Below are 20658 nucleotides of genomic sequence, written 5' to 3'. Positions count from 1 at the left end.
GCTGTTACGTCTTCATTGCAAAGTATTGTATACAACTAGCTTGAGGCTAATGCTTTCCTCTTCGGACTTTAGTGAGGAAAAATGTACCTTGGCTGTCTAAAAGCCCACAGGCTCCAACAGTGCAGAGGGATTTAGCGGGAGTCACATGATACTGAAATGATATCTTTCTGGAGAAGGAGGAGGGGGCTAAGAATGTGAAAAAATTAACCTTTTTTGCTTTAATTTTGAGGATTCTACTCTGCACCATTCTCCAGCTGCACCTGTCAATCACCCCATCCCCCGGGAGTCAGATCCCAGTCAGTGATAGCTGCAAGCAGTGAGAGAAGCAGAGCCTTACTGAAAGGGTTCGCTCCTTGTCTTCTTCCATTTGAGAGGCCACCAGCACTGCTACCTGCGGAGAAAAGACAAAAAGGTCAAAGGTTAGTTTAGATGTAAGCATTTAGATTGATAGTCGGAAAGGAGTGCGAACAAGTGTAGACCATGGGCTAGATGGATGGGAAATCATCCAAGGCTCCTGCCAACCCCCATAGTTAAACAGTTTGCTGACAATCACTGTTAGGCTCGCACATGAAGAATGGCCACTTGGGCAAGATACTGGGGGGAATTAGTAACCATGGAAACTGTACCCAGCAAAAGAAGAGAAAGAGAGAAAAAGCAACGGATAGTGATCCTCTGGGGGGGCGGGGGGGGGGGGCGGCGAATGACTATAACAACTCACATTTTTAAACTCAAATGAATGAGAATGTGTGGGCTGGATCCAAACCTAGACCCCAGGAGTGAGAAGACAAATGTGCTCGCCCACTGTGCCAACCAGTCCCCATCCAATCTGATCCTGAGAGGACATTGCTGTACCCTTTTTGGAAACAAGTGGGCCTGGTAAGATCAGCGACACAGTTTGCAATTACTAATTCTGTACGTATTGCTGAGAGAAAGTAAGTTTACATTTTAAAATAAGCTGCTGCTTCGTGTAAAAGCCTGTATGCAGCAGATATCGCAACGGGTGCTGCCAGCATTCGCACCAGCTGTGACGTCTTCTGTGCAGCCAGCTCCTGGCCCTTGCAAGAACAGAACTTTTTTTATCACCTTCATCAACGACTGACTTCAACATTTTGTACTTTTTTTTAATATTTGAGACAATATGTTGGTGACAAGTCAAGGAAAACAAAACTCTCGGTGAGAAGAGAAGAAGCATAAACTGTTTTAAATTGATAATCCCAGGTGAAGGGCCAAGGACCATAAGAGCAGGAGCACATCACATGAGGAAAAGTAGAGCAGAAAACTAGCTCAATTCAGAAGTAACAATTTGATGATGCAAAGTTTTTCTTTTAGAAGCCTGTCGGAGGTGCCGTCTTTTGGATGAGACGTTAAACCGAGGCCCCGTCTGTCTCTCAGGTGAATGTAAAAGATCCCACGACACTATTTCAAAGAAGAGCAGGGGAGTTATCTCTCAACCAACATCACTAAAAAAAGATTATATGGTCATTATCACATTGATGTTTGTGGGATCTTGCTGTGTGCAAATTGGCTGCCACATTTCCTGCATTAGAACAATGACTACACTTCAAAAAGGTACTTCACTCACTGTAAAGTGCTTTGGCACTTCCTGAGATTGTGAAAAGTGCTATATAAATGCAAGTTCTTTCTTTTAAGTTTGTAAGGGGAATGAAAAATTGAGGAAAGTATGGAGTTTTAAGGTCCCATTTAAGAGTGAATTAAAGTAGGAGAGGGTAACAACTTGATTTTAACACAGTGAGAATACACAGCGGATGAAGACAATACATATACTGAATTACCTGTAGCATACGTGTTATGAAAGAAGAAACATCTATAATGAAGAAATCTTTATTACTGGAAGAGCTTTCTTTAACAAAATCTACGGACTCCTTTTTTTTCATCTGTAGTCAGGACTTTTTGCCTCATTTCCCTGATCAGTACACAAACTGTATCCACTACTGGAGATGACAAAAGCTTGAGGATTTACTTGGTTTAAAATTGGAGTTGAGAATTCCTGTCTCTGTTTTACTGTGAGTTGCCCAAATGTGCCAAATTCAACTATGAGGGTGAAATTTAATTAACATCACATCCCCCTACCACAAGTTAAGGGACAAAAAAATGTTGCTGAAACAATGTAAAAATAAAGCCAAACAGTTACTGAGGCCAGAAACCCAGTGTTTGCAGTAATGTTCTGCTTGTCCATAAAAATCACAGAGCTCGTTTTTAAATCTGAAACATATTGCATAAATTGGTCCAGTCCACCACATTCTAAGATGTTTCTTGGTGATTACATGTAAAACAATGTCATTTTATTTTTGGTCCATTTCTAGCACTTGACCATCTAGTCATCTCCTTAACATGTTGCTTGAAACATCTTTTAATGAAATATTTGGACTCGGTGATCTCTCTAGCTGTTGGGAAGCAATATATTTGTAAGGGAAAGAAAGGCTGATGGCTAGCCTCGCCATAGCTCATTTTATGTACCACTGTGCCATGCCACCACATTCCATGGCAATTTTACACATGGCAAGTTCTGTATATAAGCGCTGAGGGGAGGTCTTTTCCTGTATGCAGGTCAAACCAGATTCCAAATCACCCGGGGCTACCTGCATGCACCTCTGAGCATTCTGTCCAACTGGGAAACTGGCAAGAGACCTGCGTTCCTTCTCTCAGTTTGGGACAAAAAAGGAACAAAGAAAGCTTAAAAAAGGCGGACTGGTCATTAATAGTTTAAAACTCCAAAATTACAGACTTCTTGACGAAGTAATATGTGTTTGAATTCTTAATTGAATACTTGAATTCAAGTAGCCTTGCTTACTTAACATCCATCATTAGCTGGAGGTAAATCCTAGTTTAGCAGATTTTTGACTCATACAAGAAAGCTCTATTGCTGGTTGGAAATCTTCAAATGCACCTCGATGCACTAGTAGAAAGAAGTCAGCTTATTTTGTTTTGAGGATAGCTTTGTCACTTCAGTACTTATTCAGATATGCAAATTATTATTTAGTGCACTAATGACATTTTTTGGCATATTCCCTATGGCATGAAATTTGAGTTTGGTTTATTTCTGTTCCCTCTCCTCTCTAGATGGTGGTGGCTCACGCTGAGACACACAGCTCCACAAGTGATGGCGGCCCTACAGTAGCTGTCTATAGCATTAGGATGCTTGATGTTAAGGGTAATTTGACCATTAGGGCTATCAAAGCCAAGCCAAGCCCACTTCTGCCACATTCAAGCACATCCATTTCCACATTCCTGATTAGCAATCAGAAGCAGAACTGTTGCCTGCTTGTTTCCTGCCCGTACCCAACCCGGGAGCACCGAGGCCAGTTGTAGCACCCACACCATCCCCTGGCTGACTCAGTAGAGAAGGGTTTGAACCTGGGGCCTTCCTGGCCTGTGACAAGTTCTAAATCTACACAATTTTGTTCCAACAACAAAGTCATGTCACCAAAAATCTGTAACAATATAAATTGCTTGCAGCTTAGAGATTACAATCTCCCGGAGAAAGAGCAGAAGGGGGGGGGGAATGGGTAATACTCTCAGTCACGCCAAAACCACTGCCTCACTGCTTAGCAACTACAGTGGCTGAATGAGGGGCTCTGCAAATGACACCCATGATTGGGAATATTCATGTATTTAATTGAACACAAAATATATAGGGCACATGCAGAGAAACTGTAGCTAAGGCTAACAGAGTTTTTGGTTGTATTAATAGAACCATTCAATATAAATCAATGGATATCATTTTAACATTATACAGGTCACTGTCAGACTGCATCTGGAGCACTGTGCCCAGTTTTGGTCACCCCACATGGTGGGTGATATAGTGACCTTGGTAAAGGTCCAGAGGAGAGTTACAAGAGCGATTCCTAGTTTAAAGAACCTCAGCTACTTAGATAGGCTCAGCGACCTTGGTCTATTTAATTTAGAGTAGCGAAGACTTAGAGGTGACTTGATAGAGGTCTATAAAATAATTATAGGGCTGGATAGCATGCCTATTGAGAGATTGTTCCAGTTTAATAGATTAGGGAGGACCAGCAGACACGAGTTTAAACTAGCAGTACTGAATGTCTTTTGGAACTTGCATGTTTGTTAACTATATTTAATTGAACACAAAATACATGGGGCTCATGGGGGTAAGTATATCCCATTCACTTACCCTTGACTATACCGCCGCTTTTGTGAACTATGACTACTTTGGTGCTGAGCAAGGAAAGTAATTGCTGGACATTTTTTTAATGCAAAGAGAGATGGGATATTCTAAATCATATCTGTCGGGAGCTTCAAAAAGTGCTTCACAATGAACTACAAAGTGTACTGACTGCTCTTAGGTAGGCAGATGGCAGGTTTATGATATGTAATGTGTTTCATGTAATTGAGGGGCCAGCTGTGGAAAGTGTCAGCTGCCATTGAATATTACTTTCCATATTTATTTATCTCTGCAAATGTGGTGAAATAAAAATTCATGCAGATTATAAAACACTTGATTGCGGCCCAAGAATTCAATGGCCATTAGTTCTCCAATAACCCTGGACCATTCTGCTGCATTTAAAATCAAACTGATTTTGATCTTTACAATATTTCAAGATCCAAACAAAATGCGTAATATTTAAAAAATATCGTCACTCATAGATTTTGTTCCAACAACACTTGAAAATAAAAAAATAAAGTCTTGCACATGTAACGTTTCTCTAGGCGAACTGCCTCGCATGTTACATAGATACATAGAAGATAGGAGCAGGAGTAGGCCATTCGGCCCTTCGAGCCTGTTCCGCCATTCAATGAGATCATGGCTGATCATCCAAATTCAGTACCCGGTCCCTGCCTTCTCCCCATATCCCTTGATCCCTTTAGCCTTAAGAAATATATCCAACTCTTTCTTGAATATACTTAATGAACTGGCCTCCACCGCCCTCTGTGGCAGAGAATTCCACAGGTTCACCACTCTCTGGGTGAAGAAATTCCTCCTCATTTCAGTCCTAAATGGTTTACCCCTTATCCTTAGACTATGACCCCTGGTTCTGGACTCCCCGGCCATCAGAAACATCCTTCCTGCATCTAGTCTGTCCAGGCCTGACAGAATTTTATAGGTTTCGATGAGATCCCCTCTCAATCTTCTAAACTCCAGTGAGTATAAGCCCAATCGACACAATCTCTCCTCATACGTCATTCCTGCCATCCCAGGTATCAGCCTGGTGAATCTTCGCTGCACTCCTTCCATGGCAAGAACGTCCTTCCTCAGGTAAGGCGACCAAAACTGCACACAATACTCAAGGTGTGGTCTCACCAAGGCCCTGTACAACTGCAGCAAGACATCCTTGTTCTTGTACTCGAACCCTCTTGCTACGAAGGCCAACATACCATTTGCCTTCTTAACCGCCTGCTGCACCTGCATGCTTACCTTCAGCGACTGGTGTACAAGAACACCCAGGTCTCTTTGCACTTCCCCTTCTCCCAATCTATTACCATTCAAATAATAATCTGCCTTCCTGTTTTTGCCACCAAAGTGGATAACCTCACATTTATCCACATTATAGTGCATTTGCCATGTTTCTGCCCAATCACCCAACCTGTCCAAATCATGCTGGAGTTTCACAACATCCTCCTCACAGCATACCCCCCCCCCAGCTTTGTGTCGTCTGCAAATTTGGAGATATTACATCCAATTCCCTCGTCCAGATCATTAATATATATTGTGAACAGCTGGGGTCCTAGGACCGATCCTTGCGGTACCCCACTAGTCACTGCCTGCCACTCGGAAAACGACCCGTTTATTCCAACTCTTTGCTTTCTGTCCACCAACCAGTTCTCTATCCAAGTCAATACCTTGCCCCCAATCCCATGATGTGCCTTAATTTTGCACGCTAATCTCTTATGCGGGACCTTATCGAAAGCCTTCTGAAAGTCCGAATACACCACATCCACTGGTTCTCCCTTATCTATTCTATCAGTTACATCCTCAAAAAATTCCAGTAGATTAGTCAAGCATGATTTACCTTTTGTAAACCCATGTTGACTTTGTCCGATCCAGTCACTGCTTTCCAAGTGCTCTGCTATTACATCTTTTATGATGGACTCTAGCATTTTCCCCACTACCGATGTCAAGCGTACCGGTCTATAATTCCCTGCCTTTTCTCTACCACCTTTTTTGAATAGTGGGGTAACATTAGCTACCCGCCAATCCATGGGTACCGTTCTCAAACAACATTTAAAAAGCCGAGAAAAGAATTACTATCACAGTCTTACTGACGTGGATTGTTCTTACTGTTCTGCATTTGCCAGAATCTCCAGCCTGCTTCCCCCAATAGCCCCAACAGGCAAATGGGTGGTTCAGTGTGGAACTGTCCCATAGGGCTGAATTTTGCCATCGCTCAGAGGGTGAGTGCGGAGGTGGGTCAGCTGTCATAATAACAAAGATTGACAGCGGGTAGGGAACCCGCTGTCAACCCACCTCCATGTGAGTCTCCCAGGTGTCGGGTTTGTCGGTGTTGAACAGACCCAACACCAAGCGACGGGGAGGCAATTCACATCATTAAATGGGTTGTTAACATCCAATTAAATGTTATTTTAAGCCTACATTTCAATTTTACCTGCTCCCCCATGGGTTACCCGTTGCTCGGGGAACACGTTAGCTCAGCATGTCATGAGTGGATTCAGCATTGAATTATCAACAACACCACCAACCTTCTCCGCAATCACCTGATGCTGCACAGGACACAGGGCATCAGCACCCGACCACATTGCTGCCCGGGATGCCAGGAATGGCCTCACCATGGCCAGATTTACTTCACTTGACACTGTACACCTTGGATGCCACATGATGCGCCAGGTTGGCACCACCCCATACCAACACCATAAAGCATCCCTACAATGTCCAAGCCATTCCTTTCACACTCACAGGGGAGGGGGGTGGCGGGGGGAGTACCCTTCTGTCTCACCATTCACTACAACTCACTAAGCCACTTCCAAAGCAGCACACAAATCTGTCTAAGAACGCAAAGTGCTGAAAATAAAAGTTTCAATGTTTGACAGCACATTACCAGAAACTTCACATGAATATTAGCTAAAGCACCCAAGTGCCTACCCTTGTGTGTTGTTAGTTGGTATGCTTGCAGTAGGATGAGGGTGCCTGTGAGGGGTGGCTAGTGAGATGGGGAAGTGATAATGTCGATAGAGAGGGACGGGTGGAGGTGCAAGGTAAATTGGTGTGAGTAAAGGTGTACAGGAATAGGATAGGGAAGGCAGAGTGATGTGGATGTGATGAGTGGCATAGCAGGATGAGGTTGAGTGTGGCTTGGCAGTAACGTTTTGTGGTCTACTGAGATCATTGAAAGGTTTGCGCCACTGCAGTCTGGTCCTCCTGACGACATCCCTGCTTGTGCCCTCCTGTGCAATGTGCAACCAGGCTGCGTTGGTGTCCTGAGGAGGTTTCTTCTACCCATGGGAAGGGAATAGAACCTCCCTGTGTGCTGTGACTCCCTTCATAAGCATATAGCAGGAGTCATGGGAGAGCCTGGGTGCAGCCATGCACCTCTGTGCAGTGTTTGTCACTTTTTGCAGCACCTCAATGCTGTAGAACACTGACAGCACAAATGTCAAAATGAATGTGGACATGGCCCCTTTAAGGAAACCGGCTGATGACGCGTCATCAAATGACGTCATCAGACCCGCTACCTTTTAATTGGCCAGGAACCTCACAGGGCGGGCTTAACAAGCCCTATTAACGTAAAATCACTTGGAGAGTGCGGGCTGCAGTAGACAGCAGGCTGGGATCACGACACCGACCCCGGCCACCTGGACCCGCCTCAGTCGGCGAAATCGCAGCCATAGAAACTAGGAAGTGCCTGGATGCAAACCTTGCTTCTTCTCAGTTAGTTGATCGAGGCCAAGACCGCAGTAGGGTTGCTACAAGGGGCCTCAAATCCCGTTGGAACCCAGTGACTGCGGCAGGAAAGTGCACGCGTGCAGAGGTCAGGTGATTGGGCTCGGCCGTGGTGCCTTTGTCAAACAGCCTACTGACACATGTGTCGACATTCACACGTGAAGATTGGCCGCTTGATTGAGCTACTGGAGGGCAACTATCTCCTGTGGAATTATGCCCCAGCAAGTAACATCCCATTGAGGGGGAGAGTGGAGAATCTTTCAACTGTGGCAAATGACTGGATAGCCTCCTTTTGTTCACACAATAACGAATTCTCCATCAAAGATACAGGGCACAATACTAAAACTCAAACAGAACACACAGTTCCTGGACCCTGTCTGAAAATCTACATGCCCACTACTGTCACTGTACTGCACAGACAGATTTTATTATATATAATCTTCTTCTGTTTCCTACCATTTCCTTTAGCCAAAATGTTACACTTAAACTTGCCTGAGGAAGTGATTTATTTGTTCAATTCTGCAATAAACCTCCCTTGTAGACCCTGTGGGTACCCAGCAATCATTTTCAGAGTGCGTTGGCATTTGAGTAACCTGGGCACTCTCCTGTTATTGCAGGTCACTGTTGGGCACTGTGGCTCTGGGAGCAGAAGTCTTGTGCCTCATGGTGTTAACATCAGATGATCTGGATGGTTCCATTGCAGCCCTGATCATAAGGGATGCCTATTTGTCCCTGGCATTCAGTGTTGCCATGTGCTCTGAAGATAAGAATAGGAAGCAGCGCTGTGTATTTTATGTTACATTAGTAAACTCCTCCAGTGATGGAATAAAAGAAAACCATGACCACTTAAAAAAAAAAATTGGTTTAGCGCTAGACATCAGCCGGTTTCCTTAAAGGGACCATGCCCAAATTTACTTTGACATTTGTGCGGTCAGTGTTCTACAGCATTAAGGTGCTGCAAACACTGACAAGCACTACACAAAGGTGCACGGCTGCACCCAGGCTCTCCCATGACTCCCTCTGTATGCTTATGGAGGGAGTCACAGCACGCAGGGAGGTTCTCTTCCCTTCCAATGGGCGGAAGGGACCTCCCCAGGAGATTAACGCAGCCTGGTTGTACATTGCACAGGAAGGCAGAAGCAGGGATGTGGTCAAGAGGACCAGGCTGCAGTGATGCAAACCTTTCAATGATCTCAGTAGATCACGAAACGTTACTGCAAAGCCACACTCAACCTCATCTTGCTGTGCCACTCATCACATTCCCATCCTACTCCTGCACATCCTTACTCACACCAACTTACCTTGCACCTCCACCCATCCCCATCTCACTAGCCACCCCTCACACTCATCTTCATCCTAGTCCAATCATACCAACTAACAACACACAAGGGTAGACACTTGCGTGTTTTAGCCTATGTTCATGTGAAGTTTTTGGTAATGTGGTCAAACATTGAAACCTTTATTTTCAACACTTTGCGTTCTTGGACAGATCTGTGTGCAGCTTTGGAAGTGGCTTAGTGAGTTGCAGTGAATGGTGAGACATAACGGTACCCCCCACAATGGTGATGAGTGTGAAAGGAATGGCTTGGGCATTGTAGGGATGCTTTCTGGTGTTGGTGTGGGGTGGTACCAACCTGGCGCATCATGTGGCAGCCAGGGTGTACAGTGTCAAGTGAAGTAAATCTGGCCATGATGAGGCCATCCCTGCCCCCCCCAGGCAGCAATGTGGTTGGATGCTGATGCCCTGTGTCCTGTGCAGCTTCAGGTGATTGCGGAGAAGGTTGGTTTTGTTGTTGGTGCTGCTGGTGTGCCTGGTGCCGATGGTGTGCCTGGTGATGCTGGTGTTCAGGCTGATTGTGGTGTGATTCTGAGGACCAAGATGAGAGAGTATAAAGTGCACCGATGCTGATGGAATGGATGGCAGGTGAAGTAGAGATGACAGAAGCGATCTGTCAATGGTGGGAGAGGTAATGAGGTCAGGCTGGATGGAGACTTGTGTAACGACTTGCAGCATTCTGAATCTGTAGTGGAAATGCAGTTTAGAGAAGCTAGTGGTTAAGGGAACATATCTCAATCAGCTGGGAGCTTTGACTTGACATTTGAAGCTGTCAACTCATCAGCTGAGTCAATGGTCACTGACCTCCCGCCTCAGCTACAGACGAGGTCTAAGCACAGTGGGAAACTGGTGGGCGACCTGTCAAATACAAAAAGCTGGGAAAAAGGCATTGTTAAATGGCTGTAAACAAGCCACTAATTATTTTAATTACCTCCCCCGCTGCTGCCTGTCGGGTCTGCTCAGCGCTGGTTGACCCAACATCGGGAAAGTCCAGTTTGCTCAGTTTGACATTGGGTTCCTGACCCGCTGTCAATCAGTTTAAATTTAACAGTTGGCCCGCCACCCATCCTGTCTGCTGAACGCCGGCAAAATTTCGGCCATGGATTGGGGATGGAGGAAGCAATACATGCAGGGATTGGGGATGGTACTTCTGTGCTTATTGCAGAATGCTATTAGTGCTGGAGGCTGTGATCAGCACCATGCCACCCCCTTTTGCAATATGCCATATTTAGAGGCAGATAATGGAAAACAACCACAAACCCCTTTATCAGCTACTGAACTTTTTTCCTGGGCCTCTCCGGAGCGACTAATAACTGTTTCCTTACCACAGAGTAAGATTGTGGGTGTCGCTAGCAAGGCTAGCATTTATTGCCCATCCCTAATTGCCCTTGAAAAGGTGGTAGTGGACCACCTTCTTGAACCGCTGCAGTCCATGTGGTGAAGGTACTCCCACAGTGTTGTTAGATAGGGAGTTCCAGGTTTTTGACCTAGCGACCGTTAAGGAATGGCGATATATGTCCAAGACAGTGTTCTTTCATGTTGTTGAATGGAACTGCCCTGAGATATACCTATGACCCACATCATTGGATATGCTCATAGACCCATGTCATTGTATCTGCTAACAGGCCCATGTCATTGGGTCTGCTCAGAGTGCAAGTGGAGATCCCAACTGATGGGCCATCATAAAAGGCAAAATATGTTATCAAATTGAAGATGTGTCCTATCAAGAAGGTCAGCATACTATGGGCTGGATTTTAATACTGGAGGCGTGTAGGAGGCGGGACTACAACTTTTGGGGTTGTAGTCCCGCCTCCATTGAGTTGTGGCCAACCCACGTGATTTTCACTTGATTGACCTTGTTGAGCCCACCCAGCGAGCTCAGCAGGCCAATTAAGGGCCACCCGGCAACAGGTGATGTCACAGATTGACATTTCATCTGTCAAGAGCTTTTGACAGATGAAATATCAGCGTTTGACAGCTCTTTGAAGCTGTCAAACACTGACAATCTGTACTCTACATTAATTCCTTCCTCTCAGGCTGATTTAGAGATCTCTCCAGAACAGAATGCTGAATGCTGCAACTTTTGACAGCTCGCAGCCATTCTGCTTTCTGTGCCGGTGAGATGAGGGACTCCCGAGACCTGAAGGAAGGAAGACTGTAAAGGTAAGAAAAGGTAAGTAAAACTTCTTTAAACACTTTACACACACCAAACACACTTACCTCTGCACTCATGCACCCATCACTCACCTGAACAACGGACATCTGGAACCCTCCAAGCCCTTCAGCCCGATGGTCCGCCTCGCTAACTTGGCGTGGTTTGGAGCCATCGGGAATCCCACACTTCAGGAATAAAAATAGGGATTAGGCTAAAAACTGCCTGTTAACTACCTGTTAACAGGCAGTTAATTGGCACTAATCCCCTTCCCACCTCAGGGAGGTGGGTCCCAGCACAGGTCGGGTATCCGCCTCCTTTGAAATTGGCATGGAGGCGGGTTGGGGGTGGGATGGGTTTGTGCCCCCCGATTTTGAGAATTTAACCCCCCACACACCTCCAATCCCGCCTCCACGGCCCAATGAAGATCCTGCCCTATGTGTTTTTTAATTGCACAGACAGGGGAGTTTTGTACTTAAAGTACTCCCTGTTCTTCTTCACCTGTCATGAGAAAGAGGATGCTGTAGTGTGTGTTCTTTAAGGATAGTTGGGAGGCACAAGAAGACAGCGCTGAGGCAGGGGGGAAGTAGCTTCCTTATCTAGTTTCAACCAAGATTGAGAGCTGCTGTTTAGGTAAAGTCACCATATAGTTTGCTTTTCAAGAGCTACCAGATGATCTAGGTACACTTTTAGACTGAGTGTTACAGGATTATGGAATGAAAGGACTTCAGATATTCTAACAAATTCGTAAGAGACAACAGCACTGAAACATACTTGTAAATATTGTCTGAAAAAGATCTTTGGATTCAATAAATGATTAGAAACTTGATGCACATAAATGAGTCAGTGCCTTCAATAGAGAGGAGGGGAGAGAGAAAATCCACGGGCCTGAGAGATGGCAGTTCATTTTAGTTAGAATGCCTTTTTGTATTTGACTAAAATGTAATTCAACCATGTTAAATATTTTGCCAATGCTGAAATGTGCAAAAGGTAAAGGTTCTGTCAGTATTTCTGTGTTTTTGTCTAATCTGCAGTAGTTAATTGATCGTTTTAATTACAATAGCCACCTACCTCCTTCTTTCACTCCCAAGCATCCTTTCAACTCATGCAGTGAAATGGTTTTGTCCTCATTCAAGTCGCAGTAATCGGTGAATTTCCGTCCACATTTCTTTGGCTTGGCTTTCTTCCTCAAGAATCGCTTAAACGGCTTCATTTCCTTCTTGTGGATGTTGTTGCTGCCGTTTTTGTCCAGCTGGCCAAAGTACCAGTGCACGACCCGTTCCTCCAGTGTGTGGCTTGGATCGGGTTCAGGAAACCTGCATCAATAACACAAGGGCCCTGTCAGTTGTGATTGACAGCTGGCACGATGAATAAACACAGCTGAAACACGTTGTTAGCTCTGTGATTACTTTTAGCTGACAGGCGACAACAAAGAGCCTTTATTGTTCAATAGCTTTTTACAGTTTCAGCTTCACTAACCCACACAAAACAAAAACAAAATAGCAAAGCAACACAACAAAGGAATGGCAATTTAGTGCCAACAGCAATTGGCAATCTGTGCTTGTGAACGAAGCAGCCTGGGGGAAGGCTTTAATAGATTATTTGCCATTTAGCAAGTAGGATGATTCTTTATGATAAAAACCCATTCAAATGAAGGTTTTCGGCACCAGAAGCTGTTGCTTGACCTTACGATCTGAGGGGGGTGGTGGAGGGGGAACACTCCAGTGAAGGAACACATTTTAAAGAACAGAAGAAGGAATTGCATTTATGTAGAACCTTTCATGTCCTTAGGGCATCCCAAAGCACTATACAGCCAACGAATTATCTTTGAAGTGTAGTCACTGTAGTTTGGTAGGGAAACACAGCAGCCAATTTGTCCCACAAACACAAATGAGATAAATGACCAGCTAATCTGTTTTTGGTGGTGGCGGTTGAGGGGTAAATGTTGGCCAGGATACAGGGAGAACTCCTCTGCTCTTCTTTGACTAGTGCTGCAAGATGTTTTTCATCCACCTGAACAGGCAGATGGAGCCTCAATTTAACATCTTATTTGGACTGGGGTGGGGAAGAGTTATCAGGCCACTAATGATCAGCTGCAACAGGACAACAGACATGAAGAATTTGTGACCCTTGACACCACGAGTCCACCCCCTTTATGTTGCCCTGAGAATTCCAGGCTTTCTACTGCAGGGTGGTGGTGGTGGTGGGGGCGGGCAGTGTGGGGGGTGGGGGAGGCAGTGGAATATCTGCACCTACAATAGGCACAGGCAAAAGGCAGGCTCACAAATGAGACAGGAGGAAGCAATCACGGACATCACGCCTCATTTTCCTGAAGGGCACCCGACCATCCTCAGGGCCTAAGTGGACGAGCAAGAAGCAAGGTGAAGAAGGCCCCAAAAAGATACGTGGCCTTTTTCTTCTGTCCACAGAGGGAACCATCGGATCCTCAGGGCTGCAGGCTTTCTGGCTACTACTGTGGACCAGCAGCAGCACATAAACACACACCGACATACTCACACGTTAATCAAGCTATTAGTGTGGCTACTTCTGATCAGGTCCTGCAATGCTGCCACTGATGCTGTAAAACCCAATATGTGCATGTTTCTGAGTGAAGTCGTGGTCTCAAACAGCAAATCCCTGTAAATGGGAGCATCAGGGAACCAGAACTAGAGCGTGCATGGATTTTGAAGAGATTTATTTGGCATAGCCCTCACCAGCCTGTGTAAATGGGCTACAAATTGCTTAATGCCATTCTGCTACTTGTGCTGAGATTCAGTTGTTCCTGGATGGAGGGTGTTGTGTCATGGAAGGCTGACCTATCCGAGGGTCCAGGAGCAGCATGTTTTTTCATGTTGCTGGCACAGTGTTGCATTGGAAGCTTGGAAGTAAAACATCTACAGAAAAATCGTTCTCCACTGCTGCTCATCCATGCTTGTGTTACCTCTGGATTCAACTATTCCAATGCTCTCCTGGCTGGCCACTCATCTTCCACCCTTTATAAACTTAAGGTCATCCAAAACTCTGCTGCCCGTATCCTAACTCTCACCAAGACCCCCGTTCACCCATTACCTCTACATTGACCCCCGGTCAGGCAATGCCTCGATATTAAAATTCTCTTCCTTGTTTTCAAATCCCTCCATGGCCTCACCCCTCCCTATCTCTGTCTACTCCTTTAGCCCTACAACCCTCTGTGATATCTGCACTCCTCCAATTCTGGCCTCTTGTGCATCCCACACTTCCTTCGCTCCACCACTGGCAATGTGCCTTCAACTACTTAGGCCCTAAGCTCTGGAACTCCCACCCTAAACCTCTCTGCCTCTCTCTCCACTTTTAAGATGCTCCTTAAAAGCTGCCTCTTCGACCAAGCTTTTGGTCCTAATGTTTCCTTTGACTTGGTGTTAATTTTTTATCTGATTATGCTCCTGTGAAGCGCCTTGCGACGTTTCACTATGTTAAAGGCTTTATATAATTGCAAGTTATTTTTCTTGCTGGAAATGGGTAACTTTGCCCTTTCATACTTCCAAGTGCAGCTGGCAGAGAGAGAACAGCCTTGAGCCATGGGCTGCAGTTATATAAAGTAACGGCGCCTCAAATATACTTCTCCTCAGTGAAGCTTCATTCCATTCAATGGAAGAGCTGACAGCTCGCTGAGGTGAGCAGAACCATGATTGGAAGAACTGCATCAGATTAAAATTGACTACAAACTCATTTGAAAAGCTGGCGGAAGTCCTGATACAAAGCAAGACCAATCCGCTAAAGATTATGCCAAGTTATTGAAAAGGATAGATGGTATAAATTTCTGTCTAAATGCAAATCAGTGTGGTTGAACGTTCACATCACAAGTCATTAAAATCTTTCTTCAGAGTGAGATTATTGGGCCAGATTTTGCTATCAAAATAACGGTGAGGCCAATGGCACTCGCTGTTACTTATGCGCAAATGGTACAGCAACTTCAAGCGAGGGGCAGATGCGCAGTTAACGCAGATATCCAAAACGCAACTTGCTGTCCGGGTTGCGCCACTCTACCATTAGCTTTGTGGAAATGGCATCTCGTTGCCTGCCTCACTATTGAAATGTATGGAATGGCTTGAAGTTGCTGTATTTGCGCGGTAGATACAAACTAAACTCGCCACAGAAAGTTAATTCCTGTAATTTCAATTGTAAGTTCCCTTTTAACAATGTGATCAGTGTTAATTACTGCCAATCAACTTCTCTAACACTGGAAATTAACTATTATAAGTGTGGAGTCTCATTGTTTCAGGTTTTATTGTTGTTGGAGATTTAAAAAAATGTAAAATTAAAATTTTTTAAAATTTACTTTTCCTTTCTGTCTCTTTTTTCTCTCTCTCTTAATCCAATCTTTCTTTCCTTCTCTCTATTTCTCTTTCAGTGCCTGATTTGACTTGGATTTCACCCACTCTAATTTACACTTCCTTCTCAGTCCTTGTGCTGTTAATTTCACAATCCTTCAATCTGATTGGTTAAGGAGAAACACAGTTGCTTGCCCTGTTCACTCAGGTCCCAGATGCACGGTTTCCCTCGCTGCGCCGTTATCAGCTTGCACTTTCAGCAACTTGCCATGCAAAAAATTAAAAAATCTAAACGTGCAGGGGCAAGTTTAACTAACGCAGACGCTGTTAGATTCCCTGCTCCTACAAAATCTGGGCCCATATGTGCTGTTCCATACTCCCAACAGAAGGTATGAAGTTATCTAATGACAAGGGGCGTTTTGTATTTGTGTATACGTCTGTTGTGTAAACTTTGTTAATACCCTGCATTATGCATTTAGGCTGGGGTTATATTGCACTTAGTGTGAACTCAAACCGTTGTCCAACAGCCTCCTTGATGGGGACTCACACCTCAAGGTTCAGTGTGTTTGGTAGTATCCTGAGCTATACTGCCACTTTAGCATTGATGTGCACCCAAAATCATTTCATGTCAATGCAAAAGTGATAATATATGTACGCCTTTAAATATCACTGCTTATCCCGTCTTGTGACTCAATTACAGTTGGCAATCGCTGTCTACCGTGATGACCCTGCCAGCAAAAGAAACTAATGAAAATGGAAAAAAATAAACACTGGTCTGTAATTACTAAGTTTGTATATATTATAAAGTGCAGCAGACTCCAATATGTTCTAGGGCAGCAACACATCTCAGGGTTGACATGCCATTGGCTTTTGAAGTCATCTCAACATCAGGATATGTAATTTCATGGCAACACCCTGCAGACTGCTTGTTACCATATGTGTGCTTCTAAAATATATGCACATGCACAGAATTAACAAAAAATGAGGTGCAAGCCACTGTCTAAGAATAAAATATTACCCTTGTAAAGAAAAGGAAATCAAAATCCAAGCAGTTTTTAGGCCAGAAAAGAGATGTGAAGGAGTTTAGAGACAGGAGTCAGACAAGTATTAATCATTTCCCTACTCTGACCACTGAAGTTAGTCAGAGTTTTGACTGCTACTGGTCCTCAATATTTCCAAACGTGAACTTCGAACAAGAAACCTGACTAACTTGTTTTGAATTTGACAGTGAAAGCCCAAACCATGTTTCCCCTTGAACTGTTCAAATGCTTGTCAACAACAAAACTACCTCCTGCACCGGAGAAAATAACAGCCATATGTTGCTGTGACTCATATCAGACACAAATCAAATGGACAAATACAAAGAGCACAGGATTCTAGCAGATACCACATATTCCCGCACAGGATACAGGTTTCATGATTGGTGCTTGTTCCAACCTAAGCCAAATCATGAGTGTTGCTGGAACCCCCAAACTCATGTAATGGTCATTTCACCCTGCTTTTCTTTGAAAAAAAGAGATGGTAGAAATAGATACTTTTTTTTGTATTATTTTCTCAGACATCTGTGCCACACCACATCTCAAACCATGGCGGTCTGTTGAAATACTTAATGTTCCCCTGTATTGGCTGGAGTTGGGTGATTGATATTGTCATGAGAAATGACCTATGGAACTATTTAAGTCAGTGCAGTAGTGTTGTCTGGGGAAACAAGAGTGCCTGCCCAGTGCTGTGTGGAAATATTTTCATAAGCTAAATCTGGTCCGCCACACAGACTGTATTATTGCAAATGAGGAACTCAGTGGCTGTGAAATGTGAATATAAAACTGGACATTTCTTCACCATATGACTTGGTCCCTGTTGCACTGAAGAACAACACAGTATAGCATATGGTGTAAGTTTTCAGGATATTTAATCACTGTTTGCTCATCCCCATTACACTGACCTGTTTTATTTTTGAGGGTATGATACCCTCTAATTGTCTCCCCCTCCATTTTTCCTCCTGTACCAGCACTGCTGAGCCAAGTACCAAGAAGACAAATGGGCAGCCTGTGTCAGGCCTTCACAATGCCATTCAGAACCAACTGCCAGGAGGTATGTAACAACAGCCCACTGAGGAGCCCCATGATGGCTTTCTCTCTCCCTGTGGTAAGCCCCTGGCCTTCTCTTGACACATCATTGATTTTAGTACAGCTTTCAATCCAGCGCCGTGTGGTCCTCACAAGCAAGATGGAAGCTATGAGAGTACATGGCCAAATCTATCTAGGGATGTGTACTCCAGCTCCCAAATCCATGTAAAGGTGGATGGGAGATTCACTGAACCTACTCCTCCTGAAACAGGACTGAGAGAAGGTTGTCCACTGCCGCCCATACTATTGAAAATCTTCATCAATGATATGTTGGATGGTATTATGAGGAACGATCTTGGGGTGTCTCAGAAAGTGTTGTGGTGCTCTTTTTCACAGACGATATTGCGCTGTTGGCAAACTCACCTGAGGACCTTACACACTTTACCTACCATCTTTAACAATTAGCTGACCAGTCAGATACAGCAATGGGTGTTCCCAAGTATGGTATTATGGCTTTGCATTGGCTCGAGAGGGGAATCTCAGTGTTGACTGAGAGATAGAGGGGGACCATCAGTTGCAAATGTTGATTCATATCAGTAAGTGGTGTCCTTATGCTGACTTCAACCTTATCACAGACTACATTAAGTAAGGGTGAAGAAGACTTTGGTCTTTCTTCAAGTATAGCAAAGTCCCAGTGCAGGTTAAGCTGTGGCATATAAAGCACAACCAAACAGTTCCCATCATCATTCAGGAGCCCTAGGGATACAGCAGAAGGGCTCCCTTCAGCCTATGAGTGAGATCCAGGACCACTTATTAATTGCCTTATTACAACGATGGTACCTGTTTCCATCAGACCTGCACCATTATCCTTACCATACAGTACCTTCTGATGGTACAATAATCAAGAGTCAGTTGTAACTTGTAACAACTACTTTATTTTAAAACTGAAAATACCTGTAACTCTCCAGAGTAATTGTTTTGGCTTTGAAATGCAGAATTACAGTAGGCCAGAAAATGCACCAAAATGTTTATTGAAAAATATCTACATTCCCTGATGCTGGGTGAAGGGTGATGCCCCCAGATCACCACCACCACCTCCCCCAACCCCCTCACCCCCACCTCCCGACACACAAAGAAATGTTTCCACTGCCTTAAGTCTGACATCCTCTTTCAGAAATTTCTAAAGCCTCCTCTGCAAAAACTGCAATTTTGTATATATTTATTTATTTCCCTATGTCACTCTAAAGTAGTGACCCTGGTCATCGGCCTATAATTCAGTGCTGTTTTTGAGTTGTCAGTTGTTGTTGTTGTTTGAGTTGTCAGCATTTTGAGGGCTGTGACAGCTTTTTAGGAGGCTGTTCATCAGCTTTTGCAGGTTTTCCAGGTTGATGGGCATGGGATATTTGCTGGTAAAGTTATTGCTTTAAGAATTTATCAAAAAGGAAGGAAAAAAATGTATAAGAAATATATCCTAAAAACTAGTATTTTGCCAGATATTGTGCAGCTGCATGTACTAAAGTAATGTGGTCTACATTACAAGGGGACATCTGCCAGTATATGATACTTCTTGATGCCTGCAAATGCTTAAAATTTACAATATGGGCGAGGGGGGAAGTTGGTGTTTAACTTATCTTTTGTGGTTCGCTGAACCAAGGACATAAGATATACCTTCAGTAATTGTTTCAAATTGCATTATCTTTACATTATCTGGCAAGTTTTTCCAATTGAAGTGATTGAGATGGGAGCCTGTGGCGAATTTGAGGGTTTTGCTCAAGTTTGCTCTGGAGAATGGGATATTTTCCGACATTTGCCTTCCAAGTATAGCAAAGACCAGTCAGAGAGCAAAGGTGTCTCAGAAATCTATCTATACCACAACCTCAAGAAGGCACTTCTGTCTCCCATACCAGCCATCCCTAAGGTCTCCCTAAGGAGTAAGACCACTAATGAATTGTAGATGTAAAGAAACAAGAAACTGCAAAATACTGAAAATCTGAAATAAAAACAGAAAATGCTCTGTAAAAAAAACAAGAAAGATAGAAATACTTTGCCAGATCCCAATTCTGATGCATGTTAACCAAACTATTTCAGGTGTTGACAGATCTTCTGCCTATTTAGAGCATTTTCTGTTTATGCCTTAGTTCTGAATGGCAGACACAGACTGGAGACTACACAAACTCATTTCAGATACACCCTTGTAGCTAGTGGAGAGATGAGATGTTCATCAGTCTTGGGGTGCGGAGGGGGAAGCTTTAATCCCTAATCCCTGGGGTGAAAGGTCAGTGTGCTAACCCACTGCACCATCTAGAGCGTCATCAGTGGAGAACAGAAGAAATAACCAGTGAAGCAGATTGGTCTGAAAGTAATCAGCGATATATATATGGACCAGTTCCCCGATTGGACGCCTTCAGCGCGGAATAGCAATCGCAGGGAACAACGATCAGGAAAACATGGCCCGCAGCCTCTGATTTTCCATCCTTTAATGTAAATGGTCGGAAAATCGAGGTCTGCGGGTCCACGGTTATCCGACCAGTGCTCCCTGTGAGTGCAGCTCCTCGGAATCGACCCGATAGTATTTATCAGATTGAATCCTGTTCACCATTGCAACAAAAACCTGAAAGGCTTTGCAACTCTGAAATTCAGAAATACAGCCAGTGTTTTCAGCGTGGTATTACTGGCTAAAGTTTGAATTTCTGTCTCACTTTTTGTTCTGCTGTCTGGTATGTAGGCTGCCTTTTACAGAAGTGTTTTTACATATACTGCACAGTTTACAGGACGCCCCAGTGGATCGCTGTGTTGTTAATAAACAGTTGACAGTTAATCTTTTAAAACCTTTCATTGCATTTCCAATTTCATTACTCCAACTGCACCACGAATCCCGTGCCTTGCCCTCTGTTAAGTCTCTGGCATGCTCCATA

At 44.2% G+C, this 20658-nt stretch overlaps 1 protein-coding gene across 6 annotated transcripts in view; it reads right to left on the bottom strand.

Moving 5' to 3' along the window:
* smoc1 (SPARC related modular calcium binding 1) overlaps window positions 1-20658 on the bottom strand; it is a 628567-nt gene that overhangs the window by 29733 nt on the left and 578176 nt on the right. For 5 of the 6 annotated variants that reach the window (XM_086003599.1, XM_086003600.1, XM_086003601.1 and 2 more), the window contains exons 11-12: window positions 12439-12683; window positions 338-391 (exon numbers count right to left, since the gene is read on the bottom strand). In XM_086003599.1, the coding sequence (XP_085859725.1) occupies window positions 338-391; window positions 12439-12683 (299 nt within the window). Of the gene's footprint in view, window positions 1-337; window positions 392-12438; window positions 12684-20658 lie in introns of those variants that run through there. The other variant, XM_086003604.1, reaches the window with a different exon arrangement.

This window comes from Somniosus microcephalus, chromosome 12, assembly GCF_052327205.1.
Source record: "Somniosus microcephalus isolate GS21.2 chromosome 12, FLI_Smic_1.0, whole genome shotgun sequence".
NCBI lineage: Eukaryota > Metazoa > Chordata > Chondrichthyes > Squaliformes > Somniosidae > Somniosus > Somniosus microcephalus.
This window is presented reverse-complemented; position numbering and strand designations above follow the sequence as displayed.